This window comes from Ammospiza nelsoni, chromosome 1 (assembly GCF_027579445.1).
Source record: "Ammospiza nelsoni isolate bAmmNel1 chromosome 1, bAmmNel1.pri, whole genome shotgun sequence".
Taxonomy (NCBI): domain Eukaryota; kingdom Metazoa; phylum Chordata; class Aves; order Passeriformes; family Passerellidae; genus Ammospiza; species Ammospiza nelsoni.
This window is the reverse complement of record NC_080633.1, coordinates 128,876,198-128,892,170: the sequence shown is the minus strand read 5'-3', so window position 1 is coordinate 128,892,170 and position 15,973 is coordinate 128,876,198. Positions and strand designations below refer to the sequence as shown.

The 15,973-nt window shown below is 37.4% G+C and overlaps 1 protein-coding gene across 2 annotated transcripts in view; it reads right to left on the bottom strand.

The window, feature by feature from the left end:
• Nucleotides 1–5,614: 5,614 nt before the first annotated feature.
• The window catches only part of LRP12 (LDL receptor related protein 12), a 49,590-nt gene continuing 39,231 nt past the window's right edge, over nt 5,615–15,973 (bottom strand). For both annotated transcript variants that reach the window (XM_059467138.1, XM_059467130.1), the window contains 3 exons: nt 12,126–13,227; nt 11,158–11,290; nt 5,615–8,829 (listed from right to left, as the gene is read on the bottom strand). In XM_059467138.1, coding sequence (XP_059323121.1) covers nt 7,975–8,829; nt 11,158–11,290; nt 12,126–13,227 — 2,090 coding nt within the window. In that variant the 3' untranslated portion in view covers nt 5,615–7,974. The remainder of the gene's footprint in view (nt 8,830–11,157; nt 11,291–12,125; nt 13,228–15,973) is intronic.

Genomic DNA, 15,973 nt, shown 5'->3' with positions numbered 1-15,973 from the left:
CATAACATCTTGCAATGCTGTGCCTAGGAAAACTGAATTTATCCCACAGGTGGTTTTGAACACATTAAATAACATATTGGTATATAACAAGATTCTGTCTAAGCAGCTCTTTTATTTAAACCATTTGGACCAAAAAGATAATCTCACATCAGTTACATTTGTGTATATTTGGTAAATATTTCACAGCTCAGCTGTCCCTTGAAAAAATAGCCTGAAATACCACTGGTGGAGCAGAAATAATACTTAAAATACTCAGAGAAGACAACTGGCCCTACATTTTTAGGAATCACTGAATCACTCCAACAGGGCTTCTGGTTCCTAATTGACTTTGGAGTATTTACTTACCCACAAAACATTTTACTGTTTTATCCTTCTCTTTGCAGAGATTCAAACAAATCCTTGCCCAATAATCAATGTTTGACTCTGCTCTGTTGTAGTGGTGTGGGCTGGAAGAGAGTTCAACTCTGTCATCGTACCTGGTATCGCTCTGTGTTTTGCATCTGTGCTGAACGCACTGCTGGTAACAAAGCAAAGTTCTCATTATTGCTGAGCAGCACTTGCACTATGTCAAGGGCTTTTCTGCATCTCACAGTGCCCCCCCCAGTGAAGAGGCTGGGGGTGCACAAGAAGCTGGAAGGGGACAAAGCCATGACAGGTGACCCCAGCTGACCACAAGAACACCCCCAGCCATATGGTGTCATGCTCAGCATATAAAGCTGGAGAGAGAGAAGAAGGAAGGAGAGGGACATTCGGCATATATAGCATTTGTCTTCCCAAGTCACCCTTAGTGGATGGTGGAGATCTGCTTTTCTGGAGATGGAACATCTCCAGAAACATCTGCCTGCTCCTCCAAAGTGAGGGATGGATTAGTTTTGCTTTGCTCACAAGTGCAGCTTTTGCTTTACCTATTAAACTGTCATTATCTCAAACCCACAAGTTTTCACACTATCTCCCTTCCAAGCTGATTGAGTGAGTGGCTGTGCAGTGATCAAATACCAGCTGGGCTAAAACCACAACCCTGCAGAGAAGTTTCCCGTTAGGAAACATTTACGGATCCTAAAATGTTGCACAGTAGCTCAACAATTTGAGAGCCATTGCAGAATGTCTTCCCAAGCTCACAAATCTGAAGCTGAACCATATGCTAATGCATTTGTTGTGTCTAGTAAAGCAAATAATCCTAGAAATCTAAAAATGGAGTGTATAGTGTAGCTATCACAGAAATACAATCATAAGAGGTTTCTCAGTAGCCTAATGATAAACTGATTCCATTTAAACAACTCTGAAGGAAACAGAATCCACATTCATGATTTACCAAATGAAAATAATTTAGGAAATTCAGGGATGCTTGCAAGAAACAGAGGACTGAAGTTTGGAACATCCAGCAAACCTTGAGGACATCTAAAAGTCATTATAATGCAGAAACCATCAGTTTAAAGTCCTCTGAGACACATACTTTCACCCACTTCATCCTGGAACCTTTAACTGCTACCTGCCTGCATAAAATACTATTTATTTTTAACTTCTCCTTTAATTATCACCCCTTACTCTTATCTTCCATTTGCTTTCATTTTCACATTCTTCTTACAATACCCTAGTGCTGTAAAGCTCTACTACCACCACACAGTCTTCAGCTTTTTCTTAACTCCAGGACTCTTACTGGCGTTAATCTTCAAATTAAAGTTGGTGAAGCTGAAATGTATCTCAAAATGCAGGGGCAGCAGACAAATAGGCTTTTGAACAAACAGAGACATTTTGTGAAGGAAGGTAGAGGTTGATAATGAGCAGCAGAAAGACAGCTCAGCTAATGAAGATGTGCCATTAATAGCATTACTTATTTTTGACGACTTTCCTCCAAGGAAGAACGAGCAGATCATGAACATTTGCAATGTGAGAAAATTAACAAAACCAGTACCAAAGCTTTCAGTAATGATGGATAAAGCACTAGGTTTTGGAGAAATGGTGAGTTTGAGGTGCACTCTGGCTTTGCAGAAAGGAAAGAATTGTTGTCTTTTGCCATATTCAGCAAATCAGAAGGACTGAATACTCAGTAAGCATTTCTTTGCAATTCCTCTTAAAAAATCCATAATGCCTGTTTACCTGGCATTTACTTTCACACTCTTCTCTGCAGTGGGAATTTAACATATTCAATAAAACCAGACAGTCTAAATGTAATGGCACCTGTAAAGTCTTCATAATTGTGAGACGAGTCAGGTGCCCTTGTCAAAACCTCACAAGTTTTCAGAAGAGTCTGCTGGCTATTTTCATGAGATGGATTTTCAGACACAAACAAGTGGTGAGGTTTCAAAACCTAAGCTCCCAAGCCCTCTTCAGTTGCAAAAGCTTTCCAAAACTAGCAAGCATTCCCCATGGTTTTCTATAACCAAACAAGGCTAAAAAACATTAAGAAAGGAATCCAATCCTCTAGTTCCACATGACCTGAACTAGAAATATGCTCTCCTGAATACTAGGCTACATCCAAGATCCTAATGCCAGTGTTTCCCCAAATACATCAGCAGTGATGAAGCCCATTAGCACCCAGCCTTGGGTCCCACACATGTGACACAAGGGAAGGCAGCCAAAGGTGTGTGTGTGCTGAAGACCATTCTATGTTTTAGAGAGACAGTAAGTAGTGACTGTTCTCTCATTCTCCTAAGGCCAAGTGCCTCCTCCCCTTTGATCAACACAAATGGTGAATCACAGAGAGTACAACCAAAAAAGAAAAAGGAATGACCAGGAATCCAGCAGAGGAGCAACTAAGAAACCCTCATACTCTCTCTCAAAGTGCTCTTTGCTCTTTTCACTATTCATTGGCTCATAAGGGTCCAATGAAATGCCCACTTTCTAAATATGTGTGAGACAGTTCAACTCAGGCATTGAAGTTCTAAATCTCACAGTACTATGGGAATAAAAAAACAAACTCATCATACCTGTCAGTTACTTCCTGGTGCACAACCTCAGTCAAAGAAACTAAATTCTTAGGTGGGATTTTTCCAAACTCCAAGAAACATAACCACAAAAGCACAGCTATCTTTGGAAACTGTTATCTTTACTCATGCATTGTCAAAAAAAACCACTGCAAAATATTAGTTGTATTTTCTCCAACTCTCAAACTCAGCATCTGTTGAAGGAACACAAAGTCAGAACTAAAATTGCTGGCTAACAGAGTAGATGAGAGAAAGCAACACATAACATCTCTGTTCCTTGCCATGCCACTGCAGAAATATGCTGTCAGTTTATGACACTCCTCACTATCCTGTATATTGCTCCTCTTTTTCCTTTGGTGCACCAAAACTTCTTCCTCCAACTGTGACTGTTCAAGGTGGTTCTTAACTAACCACAGGAAAGACAACAGATTAAACCAATGTATTTTACCAGTTGTTTTTCCTCAATTTTATAAACCTGGAGAAGCAGATAAATCTATTTCTTCAGTTCTGTTGGTACACCCTCAGACACGATTATTTCATTGCAAAGGTACAAATGCACTACTAAACCTCTGTAACACCACAAGTCATCATGTTCTGCTGAAATTGAGATTTCTGCTCTGAATTCAGACACCTGCCTCTTAGATAACATGTACAATGTATGCTTATTTCAGGGATCATGTCCTTATTCCTTAAAGCAAGTTTATTTCTTTGTCCTTCACATTTTGCATAACAAACCTTTATTATTTGTAAGGAAGTCCACACTACACCATAACTCCTTCCTTCTTTCTCTTATCTCCTGATTTGACATGTCCTACCCACTATGACTTATTTTTGGGAAGGTCTCCTGCAATTTTGTGTCTCAAAAAAAAGCCAACAAACCTTTGTGCAATATATTGTGCAATGTAATATATTCCTTTAGAGTGTCTTGTCTGTTTTATTACAACCTTTCTAAAATTCAAATTCAAAATCTAGTGACTCGACTTATTATAATTTGTTTTTGCTTCCTGCCTTTTCGACCCATTTCTTTCCTGCACAAACAGCATAAAAAGTAACTGTGATCTGAAAAAAATCCCTCAATCTTGCAAAAACTTCACTTACATTTGAGTCTTTTATTTAGTTCTTTGATAAAAGGACGTAACTTGGTCACAAGGAAGAATTAATGCTAGAAATCAAACTCATCTGCTAAATTTTTTCAGTTTGCATGTAAAAATATCACACTAATTTGTGCTCAGATATTCACAGAGATTAGCTAAATTTTGTTTACTGTAAATGCCTTTTCTCAAAATGTGATTAGGAATCACTGGCACTGCTCAGAGCAATGTCTCTTTTTCCCTCCATTGATGACTGGGGAGTCTTGTCCATCTGAATTCTTAGATAATACTTCAGTTTAGTGAATCCCACATTCTCTTCCCCCAGGTTACTACTCACCAGATAGTGGGTACAGCACATGAACAGAAACCTCAACTAGACATATTGACCTGAATGTTGTGCTATAGAACTTATCTGTATCAAGTCCAAGTGCAACTATGGACATCACTTGGAAGCAAAAGCTAACTAGTGAAATCCCAGTGGAGGATGGAAGGGAAAGAGTTTTAAATATCAGTATGCTTACCTCTATATACTTTTAGTGACATGGCAAAGAGACAAGACAGTCTTCTCCCTTGTCCTTTCAGAACACACCCCATTCTGGGCAATTGACTTATAGCTGATGTCCTGGAGGAATTCAGTTACCAACTGCTTATTTTCAGAAACTCACAAGGGGGGGAAGAAAAGAGATACAGTCAAAAAAACCCCACAAACTGACAAAAGACTTCACAGAAAGCTTCATCACAACTGGAGGAGGATTAAAACTTTTGAATTAAACCAAGATTTATGGGAAATGTGCAGCATTTCCTCAGGACAACCTACACAGCTGAATATCTGGAGATGTATATAGGACAATAAAACACTCACTTTTCAGAAAGGAAGCAAAACCTCATCCCAACAGAAAAAGGCATGATTTGATCTGCAGTGAGTATTTAATGTATAAACTTCACTGAAACAGTATTTGTGTCCCAACCTGAACTTGATTTCCCTGAACTGAATCCAAGCTTTGGCACAAGTTCATGCTTTGACATTCAGACAGAAAGTGAACACATAATACAGTAACTAATTCCAGCATCCGCTCCAGGAACTCTGTTTTGAAAGAAGAGTTATCAGCAACACTTGCTGAACTTGTACTGAAAATGAACTCTGGAAACAAAACAAGCCCTTGCACCATCTGAAGCTCAGTCAGCCCTCCCTAATGTTTCAAATGACAAAAAAGTGTGGTATGTGAAAAAGAATGGTGACAAACTCTTTCCATGTTTAAATAACTTTACACGAGGAGAAAACTTGCCTCACAATAACCTAGATTCTTTAAAGCTGGCAGATGAAAGTGATTTATTACAGAAAACAAGATAATTCTACAGTAAATATTTCTGACATTTTTTTCAAACTGCCCTAGTATTGTAGCACACCTAAATCAAGAATGAATTAAACAAAATACTAATTCAAGCTCTCCAGCATAAAAAGAGACAGGGTAATAATGTCTTATCGAAACCCTCAATAAAACCAAACAAAACAAATGCAACCAATCACTCATGCATTACTCAAAAGAAAAATCAATCACTCCCTTTAATATCACTAAGAAAAAAAATCACTGCAACAAATTCACCTCATACAAATATGAATTTTATTTACAATTTTCAAATTATCAATCAAATCCAACTTCTCAGTTAAATGTGTAGCATTTTTCCTTTAAAACAAATTAAACATTGTGTTCTTTTTACATCTGCAATATGGAGTCCATAGGTACATGCTATTTGGGGCATCTAATGGAACAAATTTAGATCACTATGTGTGTTAAACACTGAAGGTATTCTGTGAAGACTCTTTCTTTAAAATTTATCTGCCTCAGGGACAAGCATTTCCACAACCACTTTCTAATGACAATTAATCAGGAAGGTTTAAAAACCCAGTATTTTATACCAGGACATACTGCTCACATATACTTCAGGGTATGTTACCATGTTCCTATTGCAAAGCTGCCTGCTCTATAAGCAATGCTACTGAAATCAGACTAGAGATTATCCACAGATTTAGATATTATTCAATGTGAATAAAGATGGCCATTGATGACTTTTACTTGAGTACGTGTAATTATGGGCCAACTTGTACCTGATCTGGTACCAGTGTGATGTGATCTGTTCTGAAACTTGAAACCGCATGGGTTGTTATAATAAAATCTTTTACAATTGTATTGCACATAAGGTTCCTCAAAAGCACAAATCGACGTCATTGCATCCTGAACTCAGAATTTACCTGCTAACTCGCATGAAAAAAATCAACCAGATGGTAAAATTGTTTATTTTTCTCATCCCAGTGTCTGTGAATGAAGAGAAGAGGGAGAAGAGATATACACTTTGGAATCCATTCAATTGTTTGTTCCTTCTGCATGTGATTTGTACTTCAGAGATGAGGATTTAAAAAAAATAAAAAGCCAGACAGACCTTGGATTTATCTTTAAAAGTACCTCAAAAACATAACAAAAATTCAATTTAATTTTGATACATATTAAAATTTTAGTCAGTTCTGCCCGACAGCATAACACGACAGAAATGCACAAGACTTTAAACATGCTTTAAAATGACATTCAACAAAGTATTTAAAATTTAATAAATAGCATACAATCACACACAAATACATTTCATACTGGATCTTTAAGCCTACTAAAAACAGACTGGCAAAGAATAAATAAAACAGTAGTTGACAGTTTTGTTTTTAAAAGGTGTAGTTTCTTGTTGTCACACTAGTAGCCACGTATTAACCTGCTTATCACAAAATTGGAAGTTACGAGCTTTTTTCCTCACTGATCTGTTTTGCTCCAACATGTAATATCATAAAAAATACACTAAAAGGGTTTTCTTTTGGTTTATTTTAAACAACCAGTCTGCAACCGAGTAAACCAGTTTTTAAATACAATGAATAAATAGGGAATTAGTAAAGCAAATTCAATTGCAACAAAAATGCAACACCCCAAGAAAAGAGCCATGGAAATATATAGCCATTGCAATATTAGACAATAATAGTACTTAAAGTGATAGTGCTTGTGCACTAAGCTCATTAGAGACCTTAATATGATTTTAGTGCAAATCCCTTGAGACCAAACAAGCTTTATAACCTACAGTGTTAGGGAAAGATCTATTACCAGTTGGAACTTATTCTGTAGTGTATTTGTACATATTGGATATTTAAAGAACTAACACATATTGTAATATCTTCGGCCCTTTTTTACTTCAAATCAAAAAGACTAATGACTGGGGATTTTACATACTATTTGGCTTGTACCATATTAGATTGCAGTTTAGGAAAGTCAGTGCTAAAAAAGCTTTTGCCATCACTTTATCTATTATGCCTAAATTTCATATATCATTGCATTTTGTACTTCTGAAAGAAAAAGAATACTCCTGGAGAAAGTTTCTCCTCCCTTTAAGTAAGTTCACATTACGATGAAATTCAAGAATATTTAGACAAAGTGTTGAATAAACTCAAAGAAAAGTACATATTTTACAGTAACAATCCTTACCATATTTAGTATATTAAGTTACAAGTATGTTGGTAATAATACAACAGAGTCAGTTCCTAAAGGAAAATAATTCTGTACAAATTCACCTGTTAATATGGGGTTAAACAGGCAGCCACTAAGTCTTGAGCAGCCGTGTTTTGGGTTTGAACTACAGTACCAGGATAAACTAAATTTGAAACTAATGGGGAAAACTTCAGTTTAAAGAGTAATCCAATTATACTGGATACACACATTGTGTATTCAGAGCCATTAAAATGTTCACTCTTATAGTTCCATAACGTCATCCAGTATAAGAAAAGTTTAATCAACCACACAGGCTAAAACAGCTTTAACATAATGTTGTCCTGGATTTTTTAAAACTAAAAACTAATTTTAACTGTGAAGTACAAAACAATGACAGATATTGCTCCAACTTGTACACAATCTTTCCTAAACAATCCGTACCTAGCAGAGTAATAATGCCTCATCGTCACTAGTTTCGTTTTTCACTGTTGCCTCTAAGCAAGTGTCGGGTATCTGGGCAGTGTGTACGATGCCACAGCTCTCACAGGGGCCATCTCGACTGCATGACCTTACACTGTGATGTGCTGCACTGTAAGGCTGTCTAAGCCCTGGTCCTTGATCTGAGCTGAGATCAAGTAGAGGTCTTGAACAGTCATTCATGTCAAAGTCTGATGCTACATCAGAGACTGGAATTAACATTTCAACATCATCATCCTCTTCTCTTCCACTTACCCCATTATCAAGCTGTCTCAAAGGACTTTGGTTCTGATTCACTGAGCTTGATCTCCCTAAAGTAAAGCGTACCCAGCGCAAGCCTTGAGTCATACGGCTTAGTGCGCTCGAGAGCTGGTGGCGTGCGGGACTTGTGCTTGGGGGCTCTACACTTGTCACTTCTCTTCCACCATCCGTGCTGCTGCTCTGAGCAGAGGAACTCCCACACGCTCCCACTGGTGCTTCTATTGCTGTTGCAGGAGGGACTTTTTGAGGCAAGGTGGCAGCAACACCACCAACTGCTCCTGCTGTGTCTCTTCTTTCATTTTCTGTGTCTGTATCATCAGATTCAACTGAAAACAAACTTCTGTGAGTATTATTTCTTTCACCTTCTCTACTAGTACTTTGGCTGGCAACATCATCTCCATCTGCCGAGACCAATGCCAACGATCCAGAATGACGTGACCTTGCAAAATTAAAAATTCGATTCCAAATGTTACTTGATCTGCCAGCAATAGGAAGTCTGATTGAGGTAAATCCAAGCTGAGATCGTACTGCCAGCCTGAGGTTTTCCAGAACTGAAGCCTAAATAAGAAGACAAGCAACAATCAAGCACTGACAGTCTGCTGGTATAACTATTATTATGCAAAACAGCATTTAACGAAGTTAAATGCAGAATCTTAAATATTACAAAATGTTGCATCCTTCTTTATAAGGATCTGGTATATGTAGCAAAAGGCTATTTAAAAAGGCTATTTAAAAAAGTCATGACAAAAGTCTAGATGCTCTAGAGGAAAAACATAAACAGGCAGATTAAGTGGAAATACATATGCAAAGGCAATAAAAGAGCAATGACTTCAATACTTCAAAGGTATATTTCTGCCCTAAAAAAGGATCTCTAAATAAAGACAATGTGAAAACAAGGCACTATAGTCTGGATATGGAACACAGATTAAAGAAAAATACAACCACAGAGCCAGTAGAGCAGGCACACAAAATCTGTTACCGTCTTACCAAAAAGATAGTCACTGTGGATTTTACAGTACAGCACAGAGAAATGTGTCTCATTTTAGGATTTGTAAACAAAGTTCCAGAAAGATTTAACAAAGGTGGCCACCTTCTTTATCCACTACCATAGGGCTTCCTCAAAGGGACTAAATTAAGTATCTTCTCCAGCAGAGGCTTATAGTTTGATTTTTTTCCTCCCTTTCTGATGTAATCAGTTAATTCCAGTTTCAAAATGCTTTAATGGTTCTGTTTAAATAAAATTACCTTTTGTGTTCTAAACTATAAATTTCCCAAATTCAGTATACATTTTCTAGTTATCCAGCTACAGAAGAATGCATACCTGAATTTTCCTGTTTAAAATCCTGTACAACTACTCAACTGTACGGTAACATAAACATAAGAACACAAACTCCTTTATCTTGGAGATCCCTGACTCAAACTTAGAGAAAACACTGCCTCAGCTAATTAGGTCTTCCATGTGCCCATCATTCTAAAAATATTCACAAATGTGTTTAATTAGAGGATAAAGTCCATATTCATGACTTTACATTAAGATTATGGCAAAAAAAAATAGAATATTCTTCAGAAGAGTCATTCCCTGATTAAACCCTTAACATACATGCATGTACTTCCCTTAATTTATGAAAACTGAAATTAAGTGTTCTCATGCTGTCACCTTCATCTCTCTTCCACCATCCTTCAGACAGTGCTTCTTCAGGAAGCACTGGTTTGTTCCAAGTTATCTGTACTAGAGGACTTACACATCTGGGCATGACAACTGCACTGTCTCTAGAGACTTCGCTAAACTAACCCTACCTCAAGAGACTTGTGAACACAGATCCATCATAAACTGGTGAAGGTTAATTTTTTTGGCAAAGAGGATAGCAAGACAATTTTGTAAAAGTACAGAACTGGGTTGAAACAGGAACATACTGATCTTTATTATAACCACAGTCATCTACTGAAAAAGAACAAGGGATTCTACAGTGTTCACTACAGACAATTATTAGATTCATTAATGAAGTTCAGTGCTAATTTAGCTATCCAAAAAATCTTTACAATGTTTCTTTAAAGCTTCTCATGCAAATTGCAATTTATTTTCCTCTTTTCCTCTAATCTTTTGTGGCAGATCGCAGCTGCTTGTGAACATGTGAGCATGAAAGAACATGTAATAGTAATGCAATTTTTTCTTACCATAAACTTTGCTGTATTAACAGCAACACAACATAATTAATGTCAACTCTAACAGAACACACCAGGATTCCCAGACTAAGACTTCTATTTCTCACAAGAGCTTTATAACTGTAAGACATTTTTTAACTCCTTGAAAAGCTTTTTGAGAGAAACTCATTTATCAACCAAATAAGAAATTCACTAATCATCCATCTCTGAATCTGGGTGACCAGAAACTATTGACTGCCATTTACTAGCTTTTGCTTTATTACTCATTCATGGTAATTTTATATGATATGACATCCTGTCTTTCCCCATCATCTTGTTATGCACAGCAAGCATGAACATACCTACACACTGTGCATGTGAACTACCATTCCACATTAGAAGTCTAGGTCTTTCCCAAACTGCAAAGTGCCATCTTGCAATCTTTACTTTCACAACAGTAACACAGAACATACAATTAGATCTACCAATTTATTACTTTTCATGCAAGAGGGGGTTCTATAGTGTGCATTACTGGCATTGGCAACAAAAGAAAGCCTGCAGAAGAAACTGTGGTGTTACTATGCCACTGATTTTGTTCAAGGGCTAATCATTTGTATAACACTATTGACTTGAAAGGAGAAAAAGGAAATGCTAAAGAGGAAAAGGAAGCAGATGAAAGTTAAAATATTTTTATTTCAGTCTCCCTAAAATTTAAGGAGTCTGCCTGCTAGTTTAAAATCTTACCTGATTTGGGGAACAAACAGGGAAATCTTCAACTGGTGGAATTAAACCCTGGGCAATTAATTGTCCATAGGATGGAGGAGCTTCTCTTCTTAACAGCTCAGCCTCAACCCTTGACAAATGAGTTTCAAATGACCTTTCAAAGAGAAGAGAAATTTCCGAATACATAAGACACTGATTTATATATATATATATATATATATATGAATGAATGAAAGTACATCAGACTATTATAATCTGAAATAAAAACTTCAGAAGATGAAGTTTTGCTAATTTAATTGAAATTTAATTGGCAAAGAATATAAAGTCATTCCTGTGAGTCTGTCCAGCTGAAATGAGAGCAAAAACACAAACCCAACAATAAATTTCTTCAAAATAAACAAACCAGCCCAAACCCATGAGCTAAATATAAAAAGCACCACAAGTAACACTTGTATTATTGGAAAAGATTGAAGGATATGTAATCCTGGTATGAACCAGCCTACAAGAGAAGAAACATGATGTTATATACAGAACTGTGATACAAATTGCAAATTAATTAACTGCAGTTTCCCCAAACTTCCTTTCTGGTAACACCATCTGGAGCTTTAACCCTCTATAGCGAAGTGATCAGGATACTTCTATGCCCTTTTCTTCACTGGGGGAGCAGTCAGTCCCTGGAACAGGCTCCCCAGAAAATTGGCTCCCCAGCCTTCAGAGTTCAAGGAGCATCTGAACAATGCTCAGCCATTGGTCTTAGCAAGGTTTAGCTTCAGATGTCCTGCAAGAAGTATGGAGTTGGACTTGATATTCCTTATGGGTCCCTTCCAATCTGATAAAGTCTATGATTAACAAACCTCTTTTTACTATCAAAGAAAAAGGAGCAATGTCTTTACAAATCACGTGCAACAATATCCGTATGGCAACAAAACTGCTTCAAGTACAAACAGAAGAAAACACCAAAATATTTAATAAAGTTGAGTTCTACTTACCTTCGCTCAAACATCCTGAGTGAGTACAATTTACAAGTACATCCCAGTGCAATGACAAGCAGCAATCCACAAATAAGACTCCCGATGACAGCTGCAGTTATCACTCTAGTGGGCACAATGACCGGGCAATTCTCTTCGTCACTGCCATCGCCACAGTCATCTTGAGAATCACAAACCCAGCTCTCAAACACACAGCGGTTGTTTTTACAGTGAAAATTGCCTGGCTGACAGAAGAAACAATTCTTTTCATCTGAACCATTAGGGCAATGATTCTGGTAGTTGCAGCGATCTGAACGAGGGTAGCAAACACCATTTCGAGAGCAGGGAAACTCATCTCTTTGGCACATGGTGCAGTTGGTTTCATCCCTTCCATTTGGACAGTGCCAGTAGCCGTCGCAGCGTTGCTGCTCTGTGTAGCACCCCCAATTCCCTCCGCATGGGATTTCCCAGGGCAAACAGAAGCCATCAACTTGATATGTTGCATTGAACCCTCTTGCAGCATTCACTTTGTCAGCACAAAAATGCACTCTTATCTGTCCTGAGGATGAAACAACTGTGAGGGGAGCATGAGAGTCAAATGCTGTCAGTACCCGCAACAGTCTCCGTGGATTCTCCTCCAATCCATCATATATTTTGACATAGTCTCCGTAACCTGTACCATCAAGTTTAAAATCGGTAAATCGCAAAATTACTTTGCGATGATCACCAGTGTCTATCAGCCAGGTGCAGTTGCTGCCAGGTGGGTAGAAGTCAGGATAGTTGGGAGAACTGAAAGTACCATAAAAGTATTTTAACCACTGTCCACATGTTGGCACATCACAGTCTATTTCATCTCCCAGGTCAAGACAATCAATGTTACCATCACATTTTAAAGATTCTGGAAGGCAAGTGTAAAGCTTGGTGAAGCGGGAAAGACACTGGAACTGATCGGGTGCACAAGGCTGAAAGGAAGCAGCTGTCGGAGGATTAGCTTTGGCACAGATTTCCTCGTCCGAGTTGTCTCCACATTCATCCATATTGTTACATTTCCAACTTTCTGGAATACACTTCCCATTAGCACAGTGAAACTGGTCACAATCACAACTTGGTTCATCAGATTTCCCTGTAAGTTAAAAAAAGTATTTCCTTAGAGTTTAGCCCTTTATGGTTTGTGTTGTGTTTATTTGCTGCACCAGGTACTCTAGAAGGGCAAAGCAAATGTCTGAAGTGCCTTAAAACCATGGCAACTTTTAGCAAATTTCAAGACAAAACAGGTTTTTCAAGTCAAATTCCATCAACACATCAGCATGGACTTTATCCTTAGCTGATTTCAGTCAAATAACTTTAACCCAAGCAAGAAAACAATGCTCATTTATAGCTATTGAGAAATCTGACTTCAAATATGCTAAACATAAGTTAGAAAAACACTCTCTCATTTATCACTCAAAATACAGAAACATTTTGTGCTGCAGTACTGGTTATCACCTCAAATTCTTTCCCAGAAAAGCAGAGAGACTGTCTCCTACTTTTGGAGGTTCCTACTTTGTACCAAAGGATCTAAGGCAAGAGAGAAGCTGACAGCCGAAGATTACATATTATCACCAACCACAAAAAGAAACCTCTGCCCTCTCCTGTTCCCACTGTTTGTTCCTGTCTCTCCTGCAGCAACTAAGATGGAAGTGCAGCAAATGCAAAAACACAGGCATGCCTTTACTTATTAAAGTTCCAGCCATGTTGAATACAGAAGCATACCTGGAATCCAAGTTATTTCAACTCCGCAACAATTCAGCTGAGTCAAACACTGCTGCATAATTTTCAATCAGTTATTTCTACAAACCACAGTACAGACTGTAAAATTTGCTATAAAACAAACTGTCATGGTCAAAATATTTAAAACAAGTCTGCAATGCAGATGGTCCTACACAACAGTAATTCAGAAAATAAACTAGACAAAGATACATTCATTCTAAGGAACGCTTTACCTAAAGTTTTAATAAGCAAACAGGAAAGGCAGCATGATAAACTTACTGAAATCCTAATGCCCCCAGGAGAAGCCTGTTTTATCTTTTTTTACAAGAGAACAATTCAGATTGGAATGGAGGCCATCTAATAAAATCATCTGCTCAAAACAGGGTCAACTGGTGTTTGATTAGGCTCTTCAGGGCCTTCTCCAATCAAGTATTTTTAAAGTTCCAGTGCTTTGCTATACAACATGATAAAAGTTTTCACAGCTAGCTTGAGTTTTTCTTGCTGGAACTAATCTGCTGTGATAGGTCAAGTCATATCACACTTTTGTTCTCTTTTTTTCCTTTCTTTAATACTTAGAAAGCATTGAAAATAAATACACTAGCTTAAAATATTTTTTCTTTAGAGAAGTACAACACAGTTTTAAAATTTCACAAATGCTTAGGCTTTTAAAAAGTGAATGCACGGTAAAATGAAATCATCAAGAGTGATAAATGTTTTATGTACTGCTGAAGAATGTTTAAGTCTACAAATTTGCTTTCAGAGACTGAAGAATGAAAGGAGAGCAAAATGTACGTGTTGTCAGTGACTAATTTTCAGAATATGTTCATTTCACACCAAAAAAATCCAAAGAACAGATGCAGTATAAAGGATACCATTTTCTTGTTCTGTTACAGATATGTAAGTATTTATAGTACATTCAGACATACATATGGTAGACAATATTAGTATGTTAAAGTTGGAACCTTGACCTTGAATTTAGAACCTGTAGAACTGACCTGCCAGACTAGTCCTACCTAAATTGATTGACTAAGCTCCATAGCTGGAGGTAATAGAATAGTAGGTAGGAGGTAGCAGAATAAGATGTCTAGGAGAGGATGCCTAGATCTAGGAGAAGTTCATTGAACCTCATGTTCAACCTTCAAGTACTGATTATAATCTAGCTCAGTCCTTATGCATTGCAGAACCTGGAAGAAGTTGAGAAGAAAGCTGTAACACGGAGTTATAAATATTGGGATGGGAATATTGCAGTAACAAAACAGATACAATTTCAACCCAAGCTCTTCCTTCAACAAGCTTTTGAACATCCCAGAAAAGAGCAGGGATACTTGATCTCGGTTTAGCATTTTTAATCACCAATCCTGCAATCATTACATGAAGAAAATTTACCTATGAATCAAAAATTAGAGTCTTAAAAAGATAAGAGACGTACTAAATAAGACTAACTTTGGGAGCTGTACCACAAAAGACTTCAGGATAGCACAAGATGATTAGCAGCACCCATATACAGTTGTAGCCAAAGGACTAACACAATTCTTCCCTGCATTTACAGTGGCCTCTGTTAACCCCTGTACTTTTACTAACTTTATTTTCCACTCTACATCACCATTAGGAAACTGTCTCATTTCAACTCCCATAATTTAAAAGGCTGATAAGTAAGTAGTTGGAGGAAGACAGAGGGAAGAAAGACAAATAAAAGTGGCCCAAAATTTACTTTCTAGTCCAGTACCCTTCCTACCTTCAAAGTTTTTTTCTTTCCTATTACTGATTTGTTTTAAATTAAATATGAATATTTACCTATTATTTTCTTTAAACAAGAATTAATTCAAACAATTCACAAAACCTGTCTTCCACATCAGATTTTAAACATGGGGCTCCCTTATGATCACTTTTGTACTTGGAATCTGTAGTGTTTTGATCATTCCAGCACAGATAGGCCTAACTTGCATCCAAGTAACTGATGTATTACTTTTTCCCCCCTTTTTCTACGATTACTTGCCAACTTTGAGAGTAGCCTTAAAAACACTGAATTAAATAATCTATTGAGGTATTAATCTGAGCACTACTGCATGATGCTGATGAGAAAAACCAAACATAATGGCACAGTTGAATGCACAGCAAAT